The sequence below is a fragment of the Microtus pennsylvanicus genome, chromosome 5 (genome assembly GCF_037038515.1).
Source record: "Microtus pennsylvanicus isolate mMicPen1 chromosome 5, mMicPen1.hap1, whole genome shotgun sequence".
Classification (NCBI taxonomy): Eukaryota; Metazoa; Chordata; class Mammalia; order Rodentia; family Cricetidae; genus Microtus; species Microtus pennsylvanicus.
This window is the reverse complement of record NC_134583.1, coordinates 87263322-87282626: the sequence shown is the minus strand read 5'-3', so window position 1 is coordinate 87282626 and position 19305 is coordinate 87263322. Positions and strand designations below refer to the sequence as shown.

The 19305-nt window shown below is 52.9% G+C and overlaps 3 protein-coding genes across 4 annotated transcripts; 1 reads left to right on the top strand and 2 right to left on the bottom strand.

Moving 5' to 3' along the window:
* Positions 1–266: 266 nt before the first annotated feature.
* Positions 267–2066, bottom strand: Gpr152 (G protein-coupled receptor 152). Its single transcript, XM_075974949.1, has 2 exons — positions 831–2066; positions 267–446 (listed from the first exon to the last, which is right to left on the bottom strand). Exons 1-2 carry the CDS (start codon positions 2064–2066, stop codon positions 267–269), a joined length of 1416 nt encoding a protein of 471 aa, XP_075831064.1.
* Positions 2067–5088: 3022 nt separating this feature from the next.
* Positions 5089–9922, top strand: LOC142851054 (calcium-binding protein 4). The gene is made up of 6 exons (XM_075974947.1): positions 5089–5442; positions 5837–5867; positions 5949–6092; positions 7971–8080; positions 8893–9040; positions 9141–9922. Exons 1-6 carry the CDS (start codon positions 5089–5091, stop codon positions 9167–9169), a joined length of 816 nt encoding a protein of 271 aa, XP_075831062.1. The 3' UTR covers positions 9170–9922.
* Positions 9923–13984: 4062 nt separating this feature from the next.
* Tmem134 (transmembrane protein 134) lies at positions 13985–19281 on the bottom strand. 2 transcript variants are annotated; one of them, XM_075973010.1, is made up of 7 exons: positions 19044–19281; positions 18109–18173; positions 17632–17721; positions 17450–17526; positions 14614–14658; positions 14412–14465; positions 13985–14332 (listed from the first exon to the last, which is right to left on the bottom strand). In XM_075973010.1, the coding sequence occupies exons 1-7, from the start codon at positions 19215–19217 to the stop codon at positions 14250–14252; spliced, it is 588 nt and encodes a 195-aa protein (XP_075829125.1). In that variant the 5' UTR covers positions 19218–19281; the 3' UTR covers positions 13985–14249. The 2 variants fall into 2 exon arrangements, with proteins under 2 accessions (XP_075829125.1, XP_075829126.1); XM_075973011.1 differs by lacking the exon at positions 14614–14658.
* Between the last annotated feature and the right edge of the window lie 24 nt (positions 19282–19305).

The window sequence follows — 19305 nt, the reverse complement described above, 5'->3', positions numbered from 1 at the left end:
GGGGTCACTGGAACCCAGCAGGACAAGGATGCGGGGTGGCTGTGAGTGTGGGGGGTCGTAACGGGAAAGCCTGGTGAGGCCAGGGTGGAGATACAACACCCTAGCTTAGACCTTTGGCTAACGGGTTTCACTTCTCCTCAGCCCCCCACCCCCGGCAGGCTCAAGGGAATCAATGGGGTTTTTCACTGTTTCTTCATGCTCCCCCTCTCGCCCAGCTGGCTCTCTCTGACTCTCTCCGCCCTGGCAAGCCTGGGCTTCCAGGTCACTCAAGTAGGACCGGCGCTGGGGGCCTCTTGTGGTGGGACACTACTCGGGCCTTCTCCCTCAAGAACAGCCGGCTCATCTAGGCTCTCAGGGGCCCCAAGCTTGGGATCTGGGGATGGACTGGGGGAGCTCTCCTCACCAGGGTTAGAGGCTGACTCAGCCCCATAGGCAGGGGTCTGGGCCTCCATGCTTGTTTGTGGCTGGGCCACAGGATCCAACTGTGCCTGGGTCATGGAGTCCACTTGAGTCTGGACCACAGAATTTGACTGTGGTTGGACTGAAGGATTCACTTGAAGTTGATCCATGGGTTCCAACTGTGACTGGGTTAAAGGGTTCACCTCAGGTTGAACTACAGGATCCAATGGTGGCTGGATTAGGGATTCCACCTCAGGCTGGACCACAGAGTCTGACTGTGGCTGTACTGAGGGGCTCACCTCAGGCTGGACCACAGAGTTTGATTGTGCCTGTACTGAGGGGCTCACTTCAGGCTGGACCACAGAATTGGACCGTGGCTGTATTGAGGGGCTCACCTCAGGCTGGACCACAGAGTTTGATTGTGCCTGTACTGAGGGGCTCACTTCAGGCTGGACCACAGAATTGGACCGTGGCTGTACTGAGGGGCTCACCTCAGGCTGGACCACAGAGTTTGACCGTGGCTGTACTGAGGGGCTCACCTCAGGCTGGACCACAGATTCAGACTGTAGCTGAACAGAGGGATTCTCCTGAGGCTGGCCCACAGGATCCAACCGTGGCAGGCCTTCAGCTGTCTGTCCTGGCGGAGTCAGGCTCACAGAGACCACCTGGGTCTGTGGCTCAGTTGGTGTGAAACTGCCAGGCTGTTCCTCACAGGCAGCAGCTGCGAAGGAGGAAAGTACAGCGCGCAGCAGGGCGCGGAGGTCAGCACTGGCTGCTAGGCACAGGAAGGGGCTCAGGCAGCTGTTGAGCAGGATCAGGTAGTCGGAATAGACCAGGGCTTCCCAGAGCAGGTATCCAGGGTAGACATCCCATAAAAAAGCCAGATAGAGCAGCTGCGCCAACTGGTAGGGCAGCCTCAGAATCACATAGGCAGACAGAATGGTCTTGGCCACACGGGCAAAGCCATGGCAGACCATAGGCCTAGGCTGGTGCCTACAACAGGTCCTGCAAGCGGTGGCCTGGGTAAGCACGTGGCAGACCAGCAGCAAGAGGAAGGGCAGGAAGCCCCCCAAGATCTCAAGCATCCGCAGAGGCAGCTCCTCGCTGTCCCAGAAGTCCAGGCAGATGACCAAGTCGTACCACCAGACAGCAGCCTCAGGGAAGACCAACCAGGGCACACTGAAAAGTGTGGCCAGCACCCAGACCCCAGCGCACACCCAGAGGGGCAGGCGGGCTGGGCGGTGCCCTGGGTACCAGCGTGGGCATAGCGCCAGCAAGCAGCGGTCCAGGCTGAGGGCTGTCAATAGGAAGAGGCCGGAGGAGTAGGACACACCCCATAGGAAGTAGTAGAGACGGCAGGCGGCAGTGCCCAGTGGCCAGTGCCCTCCGTGCTGGATCTCCAGGATTTGGAAAGTCGCTGCTGCCAGGAATAAGAAGTCAGAGAGGGCCAGGCTGAGCAGGAGCAGGGCTAGTCTCGTGCCAGCCCCGTGTCGGGCCTGCGAGCCAGCCAGCCATGCCATCAGCCCATTGGCTGGTAGTCCCAGGAGCAGTAAAGCTACCAGAAAGACAGTGTCCCAGCTGCCCTGGGGGTAGTAGTCCTCGTCATTGAGCTCTGTGCGGGGACCGTGGCCAGCAGCGCCCAGGTTGGCTTCCACAGCAGTGTCCATTCCGGGTCCTCAGGGTAGCGCTGGACATGGACTGCCAGTCTGCTGAATCAACAAATGTGATGGCTGGGTGAGACGTGGTGCTGGCCACCCGACCAGGCACTGCTCCTCTCTGGGCCAGCAGTTAGCCCGTGCCCGGCACTCACATACATAATCTCATGTGGTCCCCCTCTAATCAATGTTACCAGCGAGGAGACGATTGTCCACTAACTCTGTGACTTGGTGAAGGTTCCAGATATGGTCAGCAACTCAGTCTAGACTTAACCATCTTGCCACATGGATTACACATGCCGAAGTGGACTAAATCAGAGGTTTTCAAGTTTATTGAGGAGGCTGATAAATATTGTCTTGAAATAAGGTCTTGATGTGGAACCCTGGCTGGCCTGGCACTTTCTGTGTAGATCAGGACTGCCTCAAACTTGAGACCATCCTTGTCTTAGCCTTTTAAATGCTGGGATTACCAACATATACTACCATGCCAGCTTTGACTTCTTTTTTTTAATTTAATTTTTGGGGCCAGTCATGGTGACAAATGCCTTTAATTCTGGCACTTGGGAAGCACAGACATAGGGGACTGAATTCAAGGCTAGCCTGGTCTACATAGCAAGTTTCAGGCCAGCTAGGGGCTACATAGTGAGACTCTGTCTCAAAAAAGAAAAGAATTATTTATTATTTTATGGGTATGAGTGTTTACCTGAATGTATATATATGCACTTTGTGTGTGATGGTGCCTGTGGAGCCCAAAAAGGGGCATCGGGTCCCCTAGAACTGGAGTTACATGGCAGTCGGGAGCTATCATGCAAATGCTGGGAACTGAACCTGGTTCCGCTACAAGAGCAGCAAATGCCTTAACAGCTGAGCCATCTCATCTCTCCAGCCCAGTTTTTCAATTTTTGAGACAAGCCGGGGGACAGTGGCGTGAGACAAGATCCCACGTAGCTCAAACTGGCCTCAGATTCATTACAGAGCTGAGGGTAGCCTTGAACTCCTGGTCCTCCTGTATTCGCTACCTGGCGCTCGGATTACAGCCATGCATCACTGTGTTCACCTTATGCAGGCTTGAGAGGATTAGACCGAAGGCCTTGTGTGTGCCTGGCATGCCTTCTACCAACTGACTCACATCCCCTGACCCTGCCTCTTGTTTCTTTGAGACAAGTTGTCACTATGTAGAGCAGGCTCGTCTCAAAGTTTAAATGATCCTCCTGCCTCTGCTTGTTGAGTGTTGGAATTCTAAGGAGTGCACCATCAGGCCCAGCCTAGCTCTTTTCCTGCAGCTCCAAGTCTTGTTCTAAGGTAAAGCTCTGGAGTGGACCATCTCCATGGATGGAGAAGGGGTGCTCCCCTTAAAGGTGCAGGAGCAACCCCCTAATGTGCGTGAAGACAGGGTTTGAAAACCGTTTAAAGGTAGCAATGCTGGTAACCTCAGTACGTGGGAGGCAGAGGCAGGAGAATGCCATGAGTTCAAGGTCAGCCTAGACAACAACAGGGTTTTAAAACCTCTCAAACAAAAGCAGCAACTGGTGCACACCCAAAGCATTGAAGAGTGGAGCAAGAGGATCAGGAGTTCAAGGTTAGCCTTTGATAGTTGGGGTTTTGAAGGCAGCCTGGGATACATGAGACATCATCTCAAAACAGGAAGAAAGAAAAAGAAAACTATTGGATTATCCTTTCACATGATCCTGATATGGGGTTTCAAATGCTTAGAATTCCCAGAGAGACAGTGCCGTTAGTGCCCTCCTCAGGACGCCAGGTGAGGTCTGTGCCTTCAGACCCTGGCAGGCTGGCCCGAGTGTCCTGAGAGCAGCTTAGGATTCTTCAGTGTCTTGCATTGCCACCCGTGCTGCTCCCGTGTTTGTCCCTGGAGCTACTATGGAGAGGAGGCAGTGGGCTCAGTGGGATGCTGACAATGAAGTGGGTGAGGGGCGCCCAGGCATGAGTCCCCAGTGCCTTCTGCTGTCCTTACTCTACCTCCCCCAGCGCCCCGTCCCTTTGAGGGTTGAGAGGGACTAGCTACCAGCTACATACCGAACACGCCTGGATCATGCCTGGAACCCACGGTGCAGCCACTATCCCCACAGCTTCCCACTGCCTCTTTCTTGGCAGAGTTTCCTGTATGAGTTCTAGCTCTGATGGCTTCAGAGCCTGGATGCCCCTCCCTCAGGGCCTGTAGCATTTCCTGGCTTACCTGGGAGATGCAGGCCAGGTAGAAGGAGCAGGGTGCTGCCTGATTGCCCAAGGTCCGCCACCAACCAGCCCCACGATGGGGCCTGCCGCATGGCGCCCAGTGGAGATATGAAGGCGGACAGGCAGGAAACCCAAGCTGAGGGAGCATCAATCATTCATGGGTCTGCTCTCTGGGAAACCCTAACCGTGGCCCCATAGGGCTAAGTCACCAGCCAGGGCCCCCCATCCCAAGGTTAGGTAACAGAGACCCTTTGCTTGGGACTCCTCTAGCCCAGGGCACACTATGTCAATCCCACCCCTCTGTCAGCATCCAAGGCCTCCTTTCTAGAGTTTCAAATGCCCTCTGCTCCAACTAGGATGTCACTCCATTGCACACCCAAGGTGACAACTCTCAGTCTTTTCCAGTAGTCCTCATCCTGCCTCAGGGGCCTTCACTGGTCTTTAATACACTAAATTTAGCCATGTCACACTCTGGGATGAGTGCTTAACTTTGCAGTAGTGTGCTCCCATTTCATATATGGATAAACTGAGACTTGGAAGGATGAATTGGCTGCTTCTACTACGTAAGAAGTGGTTGAGTTTAAGTATGAGCCCACTGCAGCTGCTGTGTCCTGGTACCCTCACTCCTAAGAACAGCTTTCAAGACCCATCTGGTGCTGCCAGGACACCCTAGGGCAGAGGGCACAGATTAGGCTTGCTGCCTGCTTCGTTTACCCTAATCCCCCTCACTGTGGATCCCAGGTGATCATCTCAAGCCTGCGGGGCCCCTAAGCAGTTTTCTGGGCCCCGAGAACCAAGGGCACTTCAGGGAGCTGCATCGCTGAGTCCCGTTATCCTCTGCATGGCAACAGAGCATGGCTCTCAGAGGGTTCCTGGCCACCAGAAGACCCCTGAAGGAGTTGTATCTCCGGGGAGTGCTTCTGAGGGTCCCACCTTGACCAGAAGAAGGAGCAAGAAGGAGAGGCGACTGCCAGGGTCCCAGAAGGCCAGTTCTGGGAAGCAGTCCTCTGGCCAAGGCTCTGAGGCCTCAGGAAGCAGCAGGAACACCCCAAAGACCAAAGTGGGGCAGGGCGAGCCACCTTCAGCACCGCCCAGGCAAGCCTCTCACCGACAGTCCCACCGACATCGTTCTGACCCCCAGCAGGATGCTGCCCAAAGGACTTATGGGCCCCTGCTCAACCGCATCTTCGGAAAGGTCAGGGGTAAAGGGTTGTGGGGGGGTTGAGGCTAACTCTCCTTATCTTTATCCCTTCCTGACCCTACTGTCTGGGCCTCCTGTCCCAGACTGGGAAAGACAGGACAGGGCACAGTTGTGGCTTCTTGTACCCACAAGAGGGGAAGTGAATGCGAGACAAGGTTGGCTTCTGACCAACTGGCATAGGGAGCAGAAGACCTCCTCACACCAGGCATCTTGGAGAACCCATTTGGAGCTCCAAGAGCATGGGAGAAGGTAGCTGTCTACTCATGGGGTCTGTAGGATCTCAGCCTTCTTCAGCTGCTTTGGTGGGGCCAGCCCTGCACAGTGCACTTGGGGTGGGAGGTTGGAGGAGCTGTGGCAAGTGGGGACATGTTGCCTTATTCCTATACAGGATCGGGAACTGTGTCCTGAGGAGCTGGAGGGTGAGTGTCTCTCACCGTTGCTGGGAGGTGGAAGGTGACCCTGGGTATGACTTTCTGCTCTGACTTCGCTAACCCCTACAGAGCTGCAGGCTGCCTTTGAGGAGTTTGACACTGACCAGGATGGCTGCATCGGCTACCGGGAGCTGGGTGACTGCATGCGGACGCTGGGCTACATGCCCACGGAGATGGAGCTCCTGGAAGTGTCACAGCACGTGAAGATGCGCAGTCAGTGGCGGAGCCCTGCTGGGTGACTGGGTTGGGAGCCAGACTGCTTACCTAGAGCAGGGGTGGGCTACATCCATGCTATTGTTAATTTTAGTTATTAGTGTGTGGGGTGTGTGTGTGCCATAGCGTGCATCTGGAGGTCAGAATCCAACTGTCAAGATTGAGTTCTTCTATCGCGTGGGTCCCAGGGATCTGCTCAAACTCAGGTCATCCAGTTTGGTGACAGGCATGTTTGTCCATGGAGCCATCTGCTGGTTTGTTTTACCACAATTTCAAGACGAGCATGGGATTTGCCATTGATGCACACATCCTGGCTTGCTTTCTATTGCTGTGATGAATACCATGGCCAAAAGCAACATGGAGAGAAAAGGGGGGGTTATTATGTATCACAGTTTATAATCTACCATTGAGGGAAGTCAGAGCAGGAACTCAAGTCAAGAACCTGAAGGCAGGAACTGAAACAGAAACTGTGGAGACATTTGCTGCTCTCTGGCTTATCTCCAGGTTCCTGGCCAGCTACCTTCCTTATTTTTTTTTAAAGATTTATTTATTATGTACACAGTGTTCTGTCTGCACATATGCCTGCAGGCCAGAAGAGGGTGCCAGAACTCATTACAAAAGGCTGTGAGCTAACATGTGGTTGCTGGGAATTGAACTCAGGACACTTGGAAGAAAAGCCAGTGCTCTCAACCACTGAGCCATCTCTCCAGCCCCTCAGTTCCCTTTTTTATACCTCCCAGGACCACCTTTCCAGGAGTTGGCCGTCTCAATGGAATGGACCCTCTCATATCAATCATTATGTCCCATGGACTTGCTTTGCCTGTGGGCTACTCTAATGGGGGCATTTCCTCAATTGAAGTTCCCTCTTCCTAAATGACCTTATGTCAAGTTGACACACAAAAAAATTAACCAGAGCCAGGCGTGGTGGCACATGCTTATAATCCCAAACTGGGGAGGCAGAGGCAGAGGATCTCCGTGAGTTCAAGGCCAGCCTGGGCTGCAGAGTGAGCTCCAGGTTAACATTAACACAGTCCATGCCTCAAACACAAGCAAGAAGCGCAATGCTCATTCTAGGGCCGTGTGTCTCTTTCCCCCAAAGTTGTTGCTTGATCCTTGGAATTTTAGGGGACTAATGACATCTTAGAACTGAGGGATGACACGGACATGGCTGTGCTTTTTAAAGGTATTCAGTGTAGATGGACTTTTTTCCCCACTGCCAGCCCCAAATAATGACACAGAGACTTATTATTAATTATGAAAGCTCGGTCTTAGCTTAGGCTTACCACAATAGCTCTTATAACTTAAATTAACTCATCTATTTTAGTCTGTGTTCTGCCTCATGGCTCATTACCTCATCTCTCTATACTGCCCATAATGCTTCCTCTCCGTCTGGCTGGTGACTGCACCTTTCTTTTCCCCAGAGTCCTCTCTATCCCTGGAAGTCCCAACTAACCTCTTCCTGCCCGGCTATTGGCCATTCAGCTCTTTATTAAACCAATCACAATGATACATCTTCACACAGCGTACAAATATCCCATAACAATCTGTGCTTCCTGCTCAGCTCCACCCAGCTGAGCCCTGATTTCCAGCACCTGTAGCACTGCTCCGTGAAGCACCTTCCAGGCCCCTCCCAGAGAGCAAGAGGATTGGTAAACCACCCAAGACCTCATACAGCAGGATTTGAACCTGGGCTGCCTTCTCTTTCTGGCCCACTGGGGCTTCATGGAGAAGAGGAGCATCCCTGACCCCCAGTAGCCAAGAAACCCCTCTTTGAGCGAGGAACTAGATGTGCCTTCTTGGGCTCAGAGCCCTGGAGGGAGGGCAGAAGAACGCAGCATCCTCCCTGAACAGATTCTGACACTCTGCCTGGGTCCACAGTGGGCGGCTTTGTGGATTTTGAAGAGTTTGTGGAGCTGATCAGCCCAAAGCTAAGAGAGGAGACAGCTCACATGTTGGGTGTACGAGAGCTACGCATCGCCTTCCGAGAGGTAAGGGGTACAAGCGGTGCAAGCATTTACTGGGATCCCTGCCTTCAGGGGGTCCAGAGAGGCAAGACTAGGGTGTAGGGACAGATAGAGAGGGCGTGGCTCATTTCCTGTGAGGTTTTCAGTCAGGAAAACTGATCTCTGTGGATGGGGAGGTTTAGATACCTGGCGGGGAGCATCATGGCCCTGGGTCAGGCAGTGACAAGAGCAGAACAGAGAACAGGGTGTAGTTCAGTTGGCATAGTGCATATCCAGTATGCACAAAGCCCTGGGCTCAATCCTTAGCACCAAGCACAGCCAGGGCATGGTGGTGCACACATATAATCCAAGGATTTGGGAGATGGCGAAGGCAGAAGGATAAGGAGTTCAAGGCTGTATCCACTACACAGTGAGTTGAGACACTGTCTCAACAATATAAACCGAACAAACCCAAGGAGGTTAAGCATGTTATGTTAGCTCATACTTTTTTTGGGGGGTGGTTCTCGAGACAGGGTTTTTCTGTGTAACAGCCCTGGCTGTTCTGGAACTCACTTTGTAGACCAGGATGGTCTCAAACTCACAGAGATCCGCCTGCCTCTGCCTCCCAAGTACTGGAGTCAAAAGCATGTATCACCACAGCCCGGCCTGGCCCACACTTTTAATTTCAGTACTTGGGAGACAGAGGCAAGAGAGACTCTGTGAGTTTGAGACCAGCCTGGGCAGGATGTCATAGTGAGACACTATCTCAAATAAAAAAAGAAAGAAACCAAACCAGAATGGAGCCACATACAGAGACAACAGGGTAGGAACCATGCTTGGACTCTCTCTCTTGACAGTTTGACAAGGACAGGGATGGACTGATCACAGTGGCGGAGCTGCGACAGGCAGCACCAGCTCTGCTGGGGGAACCACTAGAGGGCACTGAGCTGGATGAGATGTTGCGAGACATGGACCTCAATGGGGATGGCACCATAGACTTTGACGGTGAGTCACCCTCACAGACACCCTGCCCATGCCTCCGGCACTTTGGATCTCCTTCAATCCCTGACCTGGGTTGGCCTTTCTCTACCCCTCTCTCCTGCAGAATTTGTAATGATGCTATCTACTGGCTGAGGCACCTGCAGGGCGACCTACTGCCCCTGAGGCCCACATACCTGCGAGAACCAGACAACCACGCCCTTCCCGAGGCTGGGAGCTCCTCCCCAACTGTAGGCTGTGGCTACCCCTGAGTAGGTCTGCCTCCCGTGTCTGCAGCGCTGTCTTCTCCTCCCACTCCTAAACTGTGGAGGGAAAAATCCCAGCTGGGTGCATTCTCAGCAGAGAACAAGATTTGAAATCTCTCCAGGCCCTGGAGAAGTAGGGAGTTCCCCAGCGTTGGCTGCTTTTGAATAAACCAGGCAGAGTGTATTGTGGGGAATTCTTAGGACCTGGTGGATTGAGAGGGTGGCCAAACCACTTCCCACTACTTGTGTGCAGAAAGTGCTCTTCTGAGAAATCAACTTGGGCCTGGTAAAAATGGCTCAGCAGGTAAAAGCTCTTGTCACCAAGTCTGTATAGAATCCTTGATATTCACATGGTGGGGGCCGGGCAGTGGTGGCACCCTTCTTTAATTCTAGCATTTGGGAGGCAGAGGCAGAGACAGGTAGATCTTTATGAGTTCCAGGCCAGCTTGGTCTACAGAGTGAGTTCCAGGACAACCAGGGATACAGAGAGAAACCCTCTTTGAAAAACAACAACAACAACAACAAACCAACCCCCCAAACAAACAAAAAATTCACATGATGGAAGGAGAAAACCAATTTCATAAAGTTGTTCTTTGGCAGGTGCATGCTCTATCTATCCCCACCCCCTGCCGCCCTCCAGGCACCCCTGCCGCCCACCACACACCCTTTACCGCCCACCACGCACCCCCTGCCGCCCACCATGCACCCCCCCCCCCGCCGCCCTCTACCACCCACCACGCACCCTCTACCGCCCACCACGCACCCCTTGCCATAAATGAAAAGTGAACTGGAATCTGGGTGTGGCAGACCTGCTGGCAATCTCAGTACAGGAGGCCAAGGCAAGAGGGTAGAAGTTCCAACAGTGAAAGTGCGGGAAAGGAGAGGCTGCTCTTAGGTCCTCAAAGCTGACCTCAGTGTGGGATCTTGGAGGAACTGACACTGGGGGATTCAGTCCTGGATTGAGGCTTGGGGGCCTGGGCTCTAACACTTCCGAGTGATAGACCCCCGTTTGAGTCTGGCGGGGTGGGGGGTGATGAACCACCTGCTTACATCCAGAGTCTGAAAAGGCAACCCAGCAAAGAGGCCTCAGGGATGAGAAAGGGGCATGTTGAGGGCGGTCAGGGCCTTGAGTGGAAAAAAGTTTCTTCAGAGGCAAAAGTAACTCAAAGGAAAGATGTGACCTGGACCTTTTCTAGTGTCGGAGAGAAGGGTAGAATGAGTGACAGTGGACTTCACTGAAGCTTAGCCTGGAGGATGAGGGACACAGAATATACCATTACAGAGGAGGCAAGGAGGAAAATGAAGAATTTTGATTTAAAAGAGGAGAAGGCTGAGGAAGAGATAAGTTTTTTGTTTTTTGGTTTTTTTTGCTTTTCTCCTTTGAGACTGGGCAGCCTGGCTGGCCTGGAACTCACAGAAACCCTCTTGCCTCTGCCCCGCCCCCAAATGCTGGAATTAAAGGCACGTGCGCCACCCACCCACAGCCGCTAAGGAAATACTTGTTTCTCCTATAAGTGTGCCTCGAGAGAATGAGATGCTGTTTATTGTGTCTGCGTGTCTGTTCAGATCGTAGAGAAGTGTCACGGTCAGAGTCATCTGGGTGAGATGGGTTAATCAGCAAGAGGCTAGCTCTGGGCTCTGGGCTGGAGTGTGACTTGGTGGCTGAGTGCCTGCATAACATTGGCAAGTTCCTGGACTTGAGAGCCTCACTAAAAAAGGCAAGAGAGGGAGAGAGAGAGAGGAGGGCCAGCGAGATCAGCAAGATGGCTCAGCGGGTAAAGGTGCCACGCCTGAAGACTGAGTTCAGTCCCTGGGCTCCACATGCCACAGGAGAATGAGCCCACAGTTGCCCTCGGACACGCACACGTGTGAGAATCTCTCCTAAATGATGTACCTTTAACAAAGGAAGAAAGCACACTGGTCACATTTCAGCTTTAAGTGATATATGCTGGGTCAAAGGATGGAATTGGAATTGAATCTATTTACTTATTTTTTTTTTTAAGCCATGGTGACAGGTACCTTTAATTCCAGCCCTGGGGAGACAGAGGCAGGTAGATCTCTGTGAATCTGAGGCCAATATGGTCTATGGAGCGAGTTCCAGGCCAGCCAGAGTACACTGTGCAATTGTCTTTTTAAAAAACAGTATCATAGCCAGGCCGTGGTGGTGCACACCTTTAATCCCAGCACTTGAGAGGCAGAGACAGGCGGGCCTCTGAGTTCGAGGCCAGCCTGGTCTATGGAGTGAGTTCTAGGACAGGCTAACGTTGTTTGTGAGTGCCTGCCATGGTGCACATGTGGAGGACAGAGGACAGTTTTGGGGAGTCAGTTCTCTCTCCACAGTAGATCTGGGGATCAGATTCAAGCTGTCTGGGATGTGTAATGGCAATAGTGCTTTGACCCAATGAGCCATCTTGCCAGCTCTCTTTTCAATGAACAGTTTTGAAATTTCCCTTTTTTTCTATGTTCTCGTTATGTTTGTTGGAGGATAACTGTGTGAATGTACTGATAATACAAACTGTGGGCTTGGATTTTGTCTTTTTCACTTTTCTAAAAAAAAAAATCAGGTTGGAGAGTTGGCTCAGTGGTTCTTGTAAATGAACCTGTGTTTAATTCCCAGTATCCACATGGAGCCTCACTACCTCTCTGGGTACCAGGCACACATGTGGTCCACAGACATACACCCAGGCAAAACACTCATTCACACAAGATAATAAATCTAAATTTAAAAAAATCTAGGGGTGGGGCAGGAGGATGCCATAACACAGACATAGAGCTCAGAAGAAAGTCTCAGTCGGAGTTGGGTAGTGGTGGCACACAGCCTTAATCCCAGCACTCGGGAGGCAGAAGCAGGCAGATCTCAGTGAGTTTGAGGCCAGCCTGGTCTACAAAGCGAGTTCCAGGACAACCAGAGAGAAACCCTGACTTGAAAAACAAAAAGAAAGAATAAAGGAAAGGAAGGAAGAAAATCTCAGTTGTTCACCTTCCACTCTGAGATAGGCAGGGCTCTTGCTGTCTTGGAACTTCAGATACCAGGACTTTCCTGCCTCCACCTCCACCTCTGTAGAAGCTAGGATGACAGACATCCACTGTGTCTGGCTTTGTGTATTCTGGAGATTCGAACTCAGATTCTCACGACTGCATAGCAGATGCTTTATCCTCTGCTCCATCTCCCAGTTCCTTCATTTTTTAAGAGATTTGATTTATTATGTATAATATGTTCTGCCTGCATGTATGTCTGTATGACAGAAGAGGGCGCCAGATCTCATTACAGATGGTTTGTGAGCCACCATGTGGTCTCTGAGAATTGAACTCAGGACCTCGGGAAGAGCAGCCTGTGCTGGTAACCTCTGAGTCATCTCTCCAGTACATCCCTCCGTTTTCTCTTTATGGTGTGTGCATGCTTGCGTGCTCCAGCATCCCATGGAACATATGTGGAGCTCAGCAAAGAGCTTGTGGGAGTCTGTTCTCTTTCCATCCTGTGGGTCCCAGGGATTGAACTCGGGCTGTCAGGCTTGGCAGCAAGTGCCTTAACCCATGGTGCCATCTCACCAGACCTCTACGGTCCTTGCCTTGGCTGGTTGCAGAACGGTAAGTTACTTAAGGTGTTCTGACTGGAGGTCTGGGGTGAAAGGTCTAGGTGGGTCGGGAGAGGAGCAGGTGAAAAGACTAGGTGTCCATTCATTCAGCAAAGGCAGAGGACTTAGGTGCCCAGCTGCCTGATCTCTCTGTGGACATTCCTGCTTTTGTCTGGAGGAGGGAACACCACTCAGCTGCTCTTTTGGTGGCCTGCAGAGGTCACCAGCCTTCTTCCATTTTTCTCCCTCTCCCTGAGTTTTAGAAGGAGCTCAGGTTGTGTTTCGTCCTTGAAGAGCTGGTTCTCACCTGTAAACCGGGGGCCTTGGGCTTCTCGTGTGTGAGATGGCGCTGACGCAGTAAGGATTCTAAGACTTGATTTAGGGAAGTGCTTGACACAGCTTGTTTTGTGAGCACTACCATGAGCCCAGATTTCCATACAGAGTTTGGGTTTTTTGTTTGTTTTAGGTTTTGTTTAACTTTTAGACACTATTAGAGGCCCAGATTTTCCAAAAATCTAGGATGGTGTTTCAAACATTTGGTGACAAAAGTCTTTGTCAGTGTGGTGCTCTGCTGAGGAGCTGTGCTCTCACACCTCCATCAGCTCCCTAGTCCTCCCAGCCACTGAGGAGCTCACCCCCATCAGCTCCCTAGTCCTCCCAGCCACTGAGGAGCTGTGCTCTCACACCCCCATCAGCTCTCTAGTCCTCCCAGCCGCTGGGTCTCGGAAGTAGGGCAGTGGGTGGGGGAGCACTGTCCCACATAACCCTTATTTAGAGATGCATATGGCAGCCTAGGGCCCCAGAGTCAGGCTGGAACTGGGATACCAGCCTCCAGGCCCCAGGCCTGCGTCATCTCTCAGTGCCCTTTGATGAGGCCACCAGGACAAGTGCTGGCATGCTACACAGATGGGGACAGTTGAATCTCCTCAGGGTTGAAGGCAGGAAGGCCGACCACTTCTCCATGCAGCTCTGCCCTGGACATAATGGTGACCTTGGCACATCTGAGATCACCAGGTTGTCCTAGATGCCATTAGAGATTGGTGGTCCTCCACACCCCAGGTGAGTCCTCCACTAAACCTATGTAGAAGGGGCTGGGCCAGACCTGGTGGGAGAGAAAACTGCAACTGTCCCGCTGGGATTAATTACCCTTTTATTAGCACAAAATTACACCAACCCAGGAGTCCAGGGCCCAGGTTAAGGGGCAACGCCCCCAGACTGGCATGCCCCAAGCTTCCTGAACAAATCCAGAGGGGCTGGTGGCTGTGAGGCTCCCTGAAGGCCTTTTCCTTCCAAGTGAAAGGGACATATCCGGGCGTAGGTTGGAGAACCGCCCCGGGGACATGTGGAGGCGGCCTGAGGCCGTGGAGCTCTGGTATCCCACTGGCCAGCTGCAGCTCACTTTTCAAAGTAGGGCAGATAGAAGAATTGGAAGCCCCGGTGGCCCTTGACAGCGCAGTAGATGAAGATCACGTGGTAAACTGAGGGGCGGTGTCTGTCAGTAAGTGGATCTGGCCCCGCCCCACCCATGCCCCGCCCCACCTCACGTCACTCTCTCACCTCCCGGGACTAGCAGCAGGAAACCTGGCACGAAGATAATGGCGCTGGAGACACCTGAAGCAGAAAGAAACGGACAGCTCAGGACTAGGGGTCCCTAGGGGCGACGGCTGCCCGGGAAGGCCTCCCTCTCTCCTGGAAGGTGGCTGATTTGTGCTAGAAGTTGGGAGGGTTTGCCGAGGACCCAGGCAGGAGGGGCGCTCACCTGGAGAGGGGGCCACCTCCAGTCCCACGCCGACCAGGATAAGCACTGTACACACAGGAGGTTGTGGAGGGAGGGGTGAGGGTAAGGTCTTCCACACCCGACTCTCAGCCCGGCTCCCACCAGATGTATCTCCTACCTAAACTGATGCCCCCTGGCAGAATATCTTCCCAGGATGCTTACCAGGCTGTTTTCAGGGCAGCATACTTGGCAGACCCTGGGAAGTAGCTATGAAATGGGAGTTTCTACTGCTGTTTGGTGTGACTTTCAGTCACTCGACAGCCACTTGCAGAACACCCTCTGCATGCCAGGTACCAAGAATTCCATCATAAAAAGGCAGATGGGGCCTTGCATGGTAATGGATGCTCTTAATCACAGTATTCAGGAGGGAGAGGCAGACAGATCTGTGAGTTTGAGACCAGCTTGGTTTACATATGGAGTTCCAGGACAACCAGGGCTGTTTCCCCCAGCCAAAAAAAAAAAAAGGGCAAATGGGGGGGCAGCAAGATGGCTCAGTGGGTAGAAGAGCTTGCCCTTGGGCCCAGGTGGTGGAAGCAGAGAACTGAATCTTACAATTATCCTCTGACCCCCACCTCCACCCTTGGACTGTGGCATGCACGCGCCCTCCTTCTATCCCTGCACACATACAAAGAATTAAGGAAATGTAATAGAAAGGCAGATAGATGCTTGTCTAACAGCCCTTCTTACTGGAGGGACCAACAAGATCCACGTGTAGAAAGAGGTCTGTGGGAGCCTGAAGCAACTGCCTCACGTCAGCTGGGAGCAGTAACATGGCACTGCCAGGCCCTGAGCTATGTGTTCTGTGCGGTGCCTTCATAGACTAAACCATGACCCAGGGGAAGCTGTAGCTGCTGCCATCATACAAGCAGAGGAAGAATTCAGGACAGAGGTGACAGTTCAACCCTGGATGAGACTAAAGCGGACCCTGGGCTGGGGAGGTCTGGGATGGCCTGTTGTCCCCGGCAAGGATACGGCCTTTGGTGCAGAGGCCAGACCTGGACACAGTTTTTTGTATCCGTCCTTGAGAACTGGTGGGGTAGGGTAGAGCCGGTGGGCCCACGGAGCTACTGTGGACTTCTGTAGACTCCATGTTCCACAAAGAACCCCTCAGAAGGGGGTTCACACTCACTCCCTGCACCTGGCTCAGGGCTTTGGCTTCTGCTTAGAGTAAACATCTTTTTCTAATTCCCTAGAGCTCTCGGTGGCCTTCTGGTGATCCCGAGGCTTGGCAGTCACAGGTGTGGGTATAAATCCCAGCTCATCCTCCTCCAGCTGCCACTTGAGGAAGCCCCTCTGCAGTCCGAGCCTGTGTCCTTACTTCCAAAGCCAGGATGCTACCAATGCTTGCCTTGCTGGGTTGGGGAGAAGCTGGCAGTAGATGTCACCAGTGCCTGGCCTGCAGTGGTGCTGGTAAGCTGCAGCTCTGTCCCCTGCACTCAAATATCTAGAGGTGGAGATTTGATTTCTGGCCAGGAGACCTAGCTGGCTGGGGTCTTTGACCTTCCTGGAGAAGGAAGGGAAGGGGACCTAGGGTAGCAGCCATAGTTGATCCTTCCTTATGGCCCCCTGTTGACCTCAACCCTGGATATTCTGGGGACTTCGCATCTCATTCCCATAAAGAAGTAGAAATATCTATTTGTGAAACTTGCCTGTGTTGGGTCTCAGTTTCCCCACTAAACAAGGTGGAGTGGAGAAAGGTCCTGGTCAGATCACAGACCCCAGAGAAAAAGAAGCAGGCCTGATACCTGACCTCAGGGACACTAGTATCCTGACCCTGGACATGACTTCATGATCAGGCTCCGGACCCTGCCTCTCACTTGCCCCCTCTGTAAGGCAGGGAAAATAAACCTGCCAGTAGGTAACAGAATAGATGGAAGCTGTTACCTCTCCATTCTCGGGTCCTCTGACAGATTTATAAACAGGTCAAATTTAAAAAGAAAATAAGCCAGGAGGTGGGGTGGGGCTTGGGAGGAGGGGTGAGGCACACGCCTTTGGTCCCAGCACTCAGGAGTCGGGTCAGCTTGGTCTACAGAGCAAGTTCAAAGCTACACAGATAAACCCTGCCTCAAAAAAATAATAAATAAATAAATCTATTAATTAAAGCAAAAAGAGAGTAAGCTGGCACGGTGGTACACACCTGGAATCCCAGAACATGGGAGGCAGGGTCAAGATGATACAATGTTCAAGAACATACTTCACTTTCTGGGCTACAAGAGACTCTGCCTCAAAAAACTTAAAAGTGGGTAGGGGAGCTAGAGAGATGGCTCTTGCAGAGGACCCAGGTTTGGTTAGAACCCACACAGTGACTCACAACCCTCTACAACTCTAGTTCCAGGGCAACCAATTCCCTTTTCTGACTTCATTGGAGACTGCAAGCACATGGTACATGTACATACACATAAAAAATAAATATTACACTTAATCTTAGCCAAAAGGCCAAGAAGCGATGACAAAATAAATATTAAAAATAAATTTTAAAAAAAGAATTTAAGCTGGGCGGTGGTGGCACACGCCTTTAATCCCAGCACTCAGGAGGCAGAAGCAGGCAGATCTCTGTGAGTTCGAGGCCAGCCTGGTCTACAAGAGCTAGTTCCAGGACAGGCCTCCAAAACTACAGAGAAACCTTGTCTCAAAAAAAACCAAATAAAATAAAAAAGAATTTAAAAAGTCCAAGTCAGGTTCCAGTCTCACCCTTTGTGACTCTTGGGACAGATGATCAGGACTCTGGGGCTCAGTTCTAACAGGGAAGCCCAAAATGCTAGGTGGCTACAGAGCCTGCTTATGGGAGAGAGGGAAGACAGGCCATCAGGACACTCACCTAGCCCCAGCAGCAGGAGCAGAAAGGAGGCCAGAACTACCCTTCGGTTTTTCTGGATCAAAGGATGTTGGGTCCAGCTGGGTGGTAGGAGAGAGGGACAGATGTCAAGGAGGGGAAGCAGGTGGGGAGCCAGGGCTGGCTGGCAGGCAGAAGCAGCTGAACTCCGAGTGAGGGGCTCTCACCTGCAGCAGGCATTGTAGGAACGCTGGGTGGTGTTGCTGATGGTGCTGAAGGACCACTGAGAGCTACGGATGGACATGCGCCCAGAATCCCTGAGGGACAAAAGGATGGGGAGGGAGAGAGAAAGAAGACGATAGAGTCAACATAAAATGGGTGTGTGTGCAGGGGCTGAGGCGAAACCCTGCAGGATAGAGGGCCCCAAAGGGGGACAAGCTTGGGGGCGAGAGTGAATTACAGAGTGGGGTGTAAGAGAAATGAAAGAGGGAAGGAGGGGGTGAGTTAAACTGAGGATTCCTAGGAGATGGTAAGTTGGAGGCACTGGGCACTAGGGTAAGGTGACCCAGCTGGCCAGGGGATCCCAGGAGGGACTCCTTATAGGACAGATGAGTACAGTGGGGTGGGGACTGGGCAGATTTTTGCAGACAGGAGTTAGAGACATGGGGCTTGGGATGAAGGGTGGGTCCCCACCTGGCCCTGACCTTGTGCTGACTCCCCCATCGAGCTCTGAAGAGGCCTGGGCTCCGTCCTCATCATTTTCCAGGTTCTGTTGCAGAACACAAGGTTCAGAGAGGTTGCTGGGTTTGGGCCTTTTCACTCCCCTCTGGGGAGAGGAGAAAAGGTGCCAGCCAGACAACTGCTGCCTGGCATGTCTGGCAGGTGCTCTCCTGCCTCTCCCTGCCCTCCCAGCACAACCGGTTTGATGACAGAAACTGAAACCCAGATAGAAAGTAGGTGTCTGCTGGGGTCTTTGCACAAAAGTCAGCGGGAGTGGGTGGAGAGCTCCTGCTGACTCTCACCATGGATCCCAGGAGCAGGTGACCACCCAAATGGGGTTCTTGGGATTTTTCTGGGGTCCAACAGAGAGGTTCTGGAATTGGTGTAGCAGAGCACAGGTCTCTAATTCCCATGTTTCAAAGAGCGCTAGGGATGGGGGAGGCTATCTGGGACAATGATTTATGGTGTAGTTGGAGTCAAGAGATGGGCAAACACGTCAAGTGTGGCGGTCCTCCACTGCCAGGATGAGTCTCAAAACAGGATGCAGATTTTACCTAGGTCGTGTAGCCTGGGGCTCAAGGGATGCTGCAAGGAATGGCAAGGTCTGGTTTAGATACAAAATGCTCCCCAAACCCAGAGGGGTGGTACTGGGGTGTCACTCTCCAGGATGGGTGGGCTCTCCACTGTTACTGAGCTCTGAGTTCTTGGTCCGGGCTTGTGGCTCTCCAAAGCTGCATGGGGACCGAACTCGAGTTCAGAGGGCAAGGCCATAATTCTGGATGAGCAGACACGACTGGGGAAAAGTTTCCCGCTCCGTTGGGGTCTCTAGGCAGAGTCTCTGGAATTAGGGTTCTCCGGGGCCCGGCATGGAGTCCCGCCCTATCCCGGACAAGAGGGTGAGATGGGCCGGGCCGTTCACCTGGTAGCGCAGCCGGGACTGCTTGTCTTCATCAGCCACCTCGAACCTGGACCGGCGGTCGAAGTGCAGCGGCCCGAAGCGGGCGACCCCACTGGACTCGGGCCCAGGCCCCGCGTCCTCCAGGCTCAGCTCGAAGGCGTCATCGATACTGAACTGGGGTCGGGTGGCGCTCATGGCCCCCGCCCGCCTAGGCGCCCAGGGCCGCCGCCATCTGAGCTCGCCTCGGCCCCGCCCACTAAACAGGTCCCGCCCCCGGAGGCCC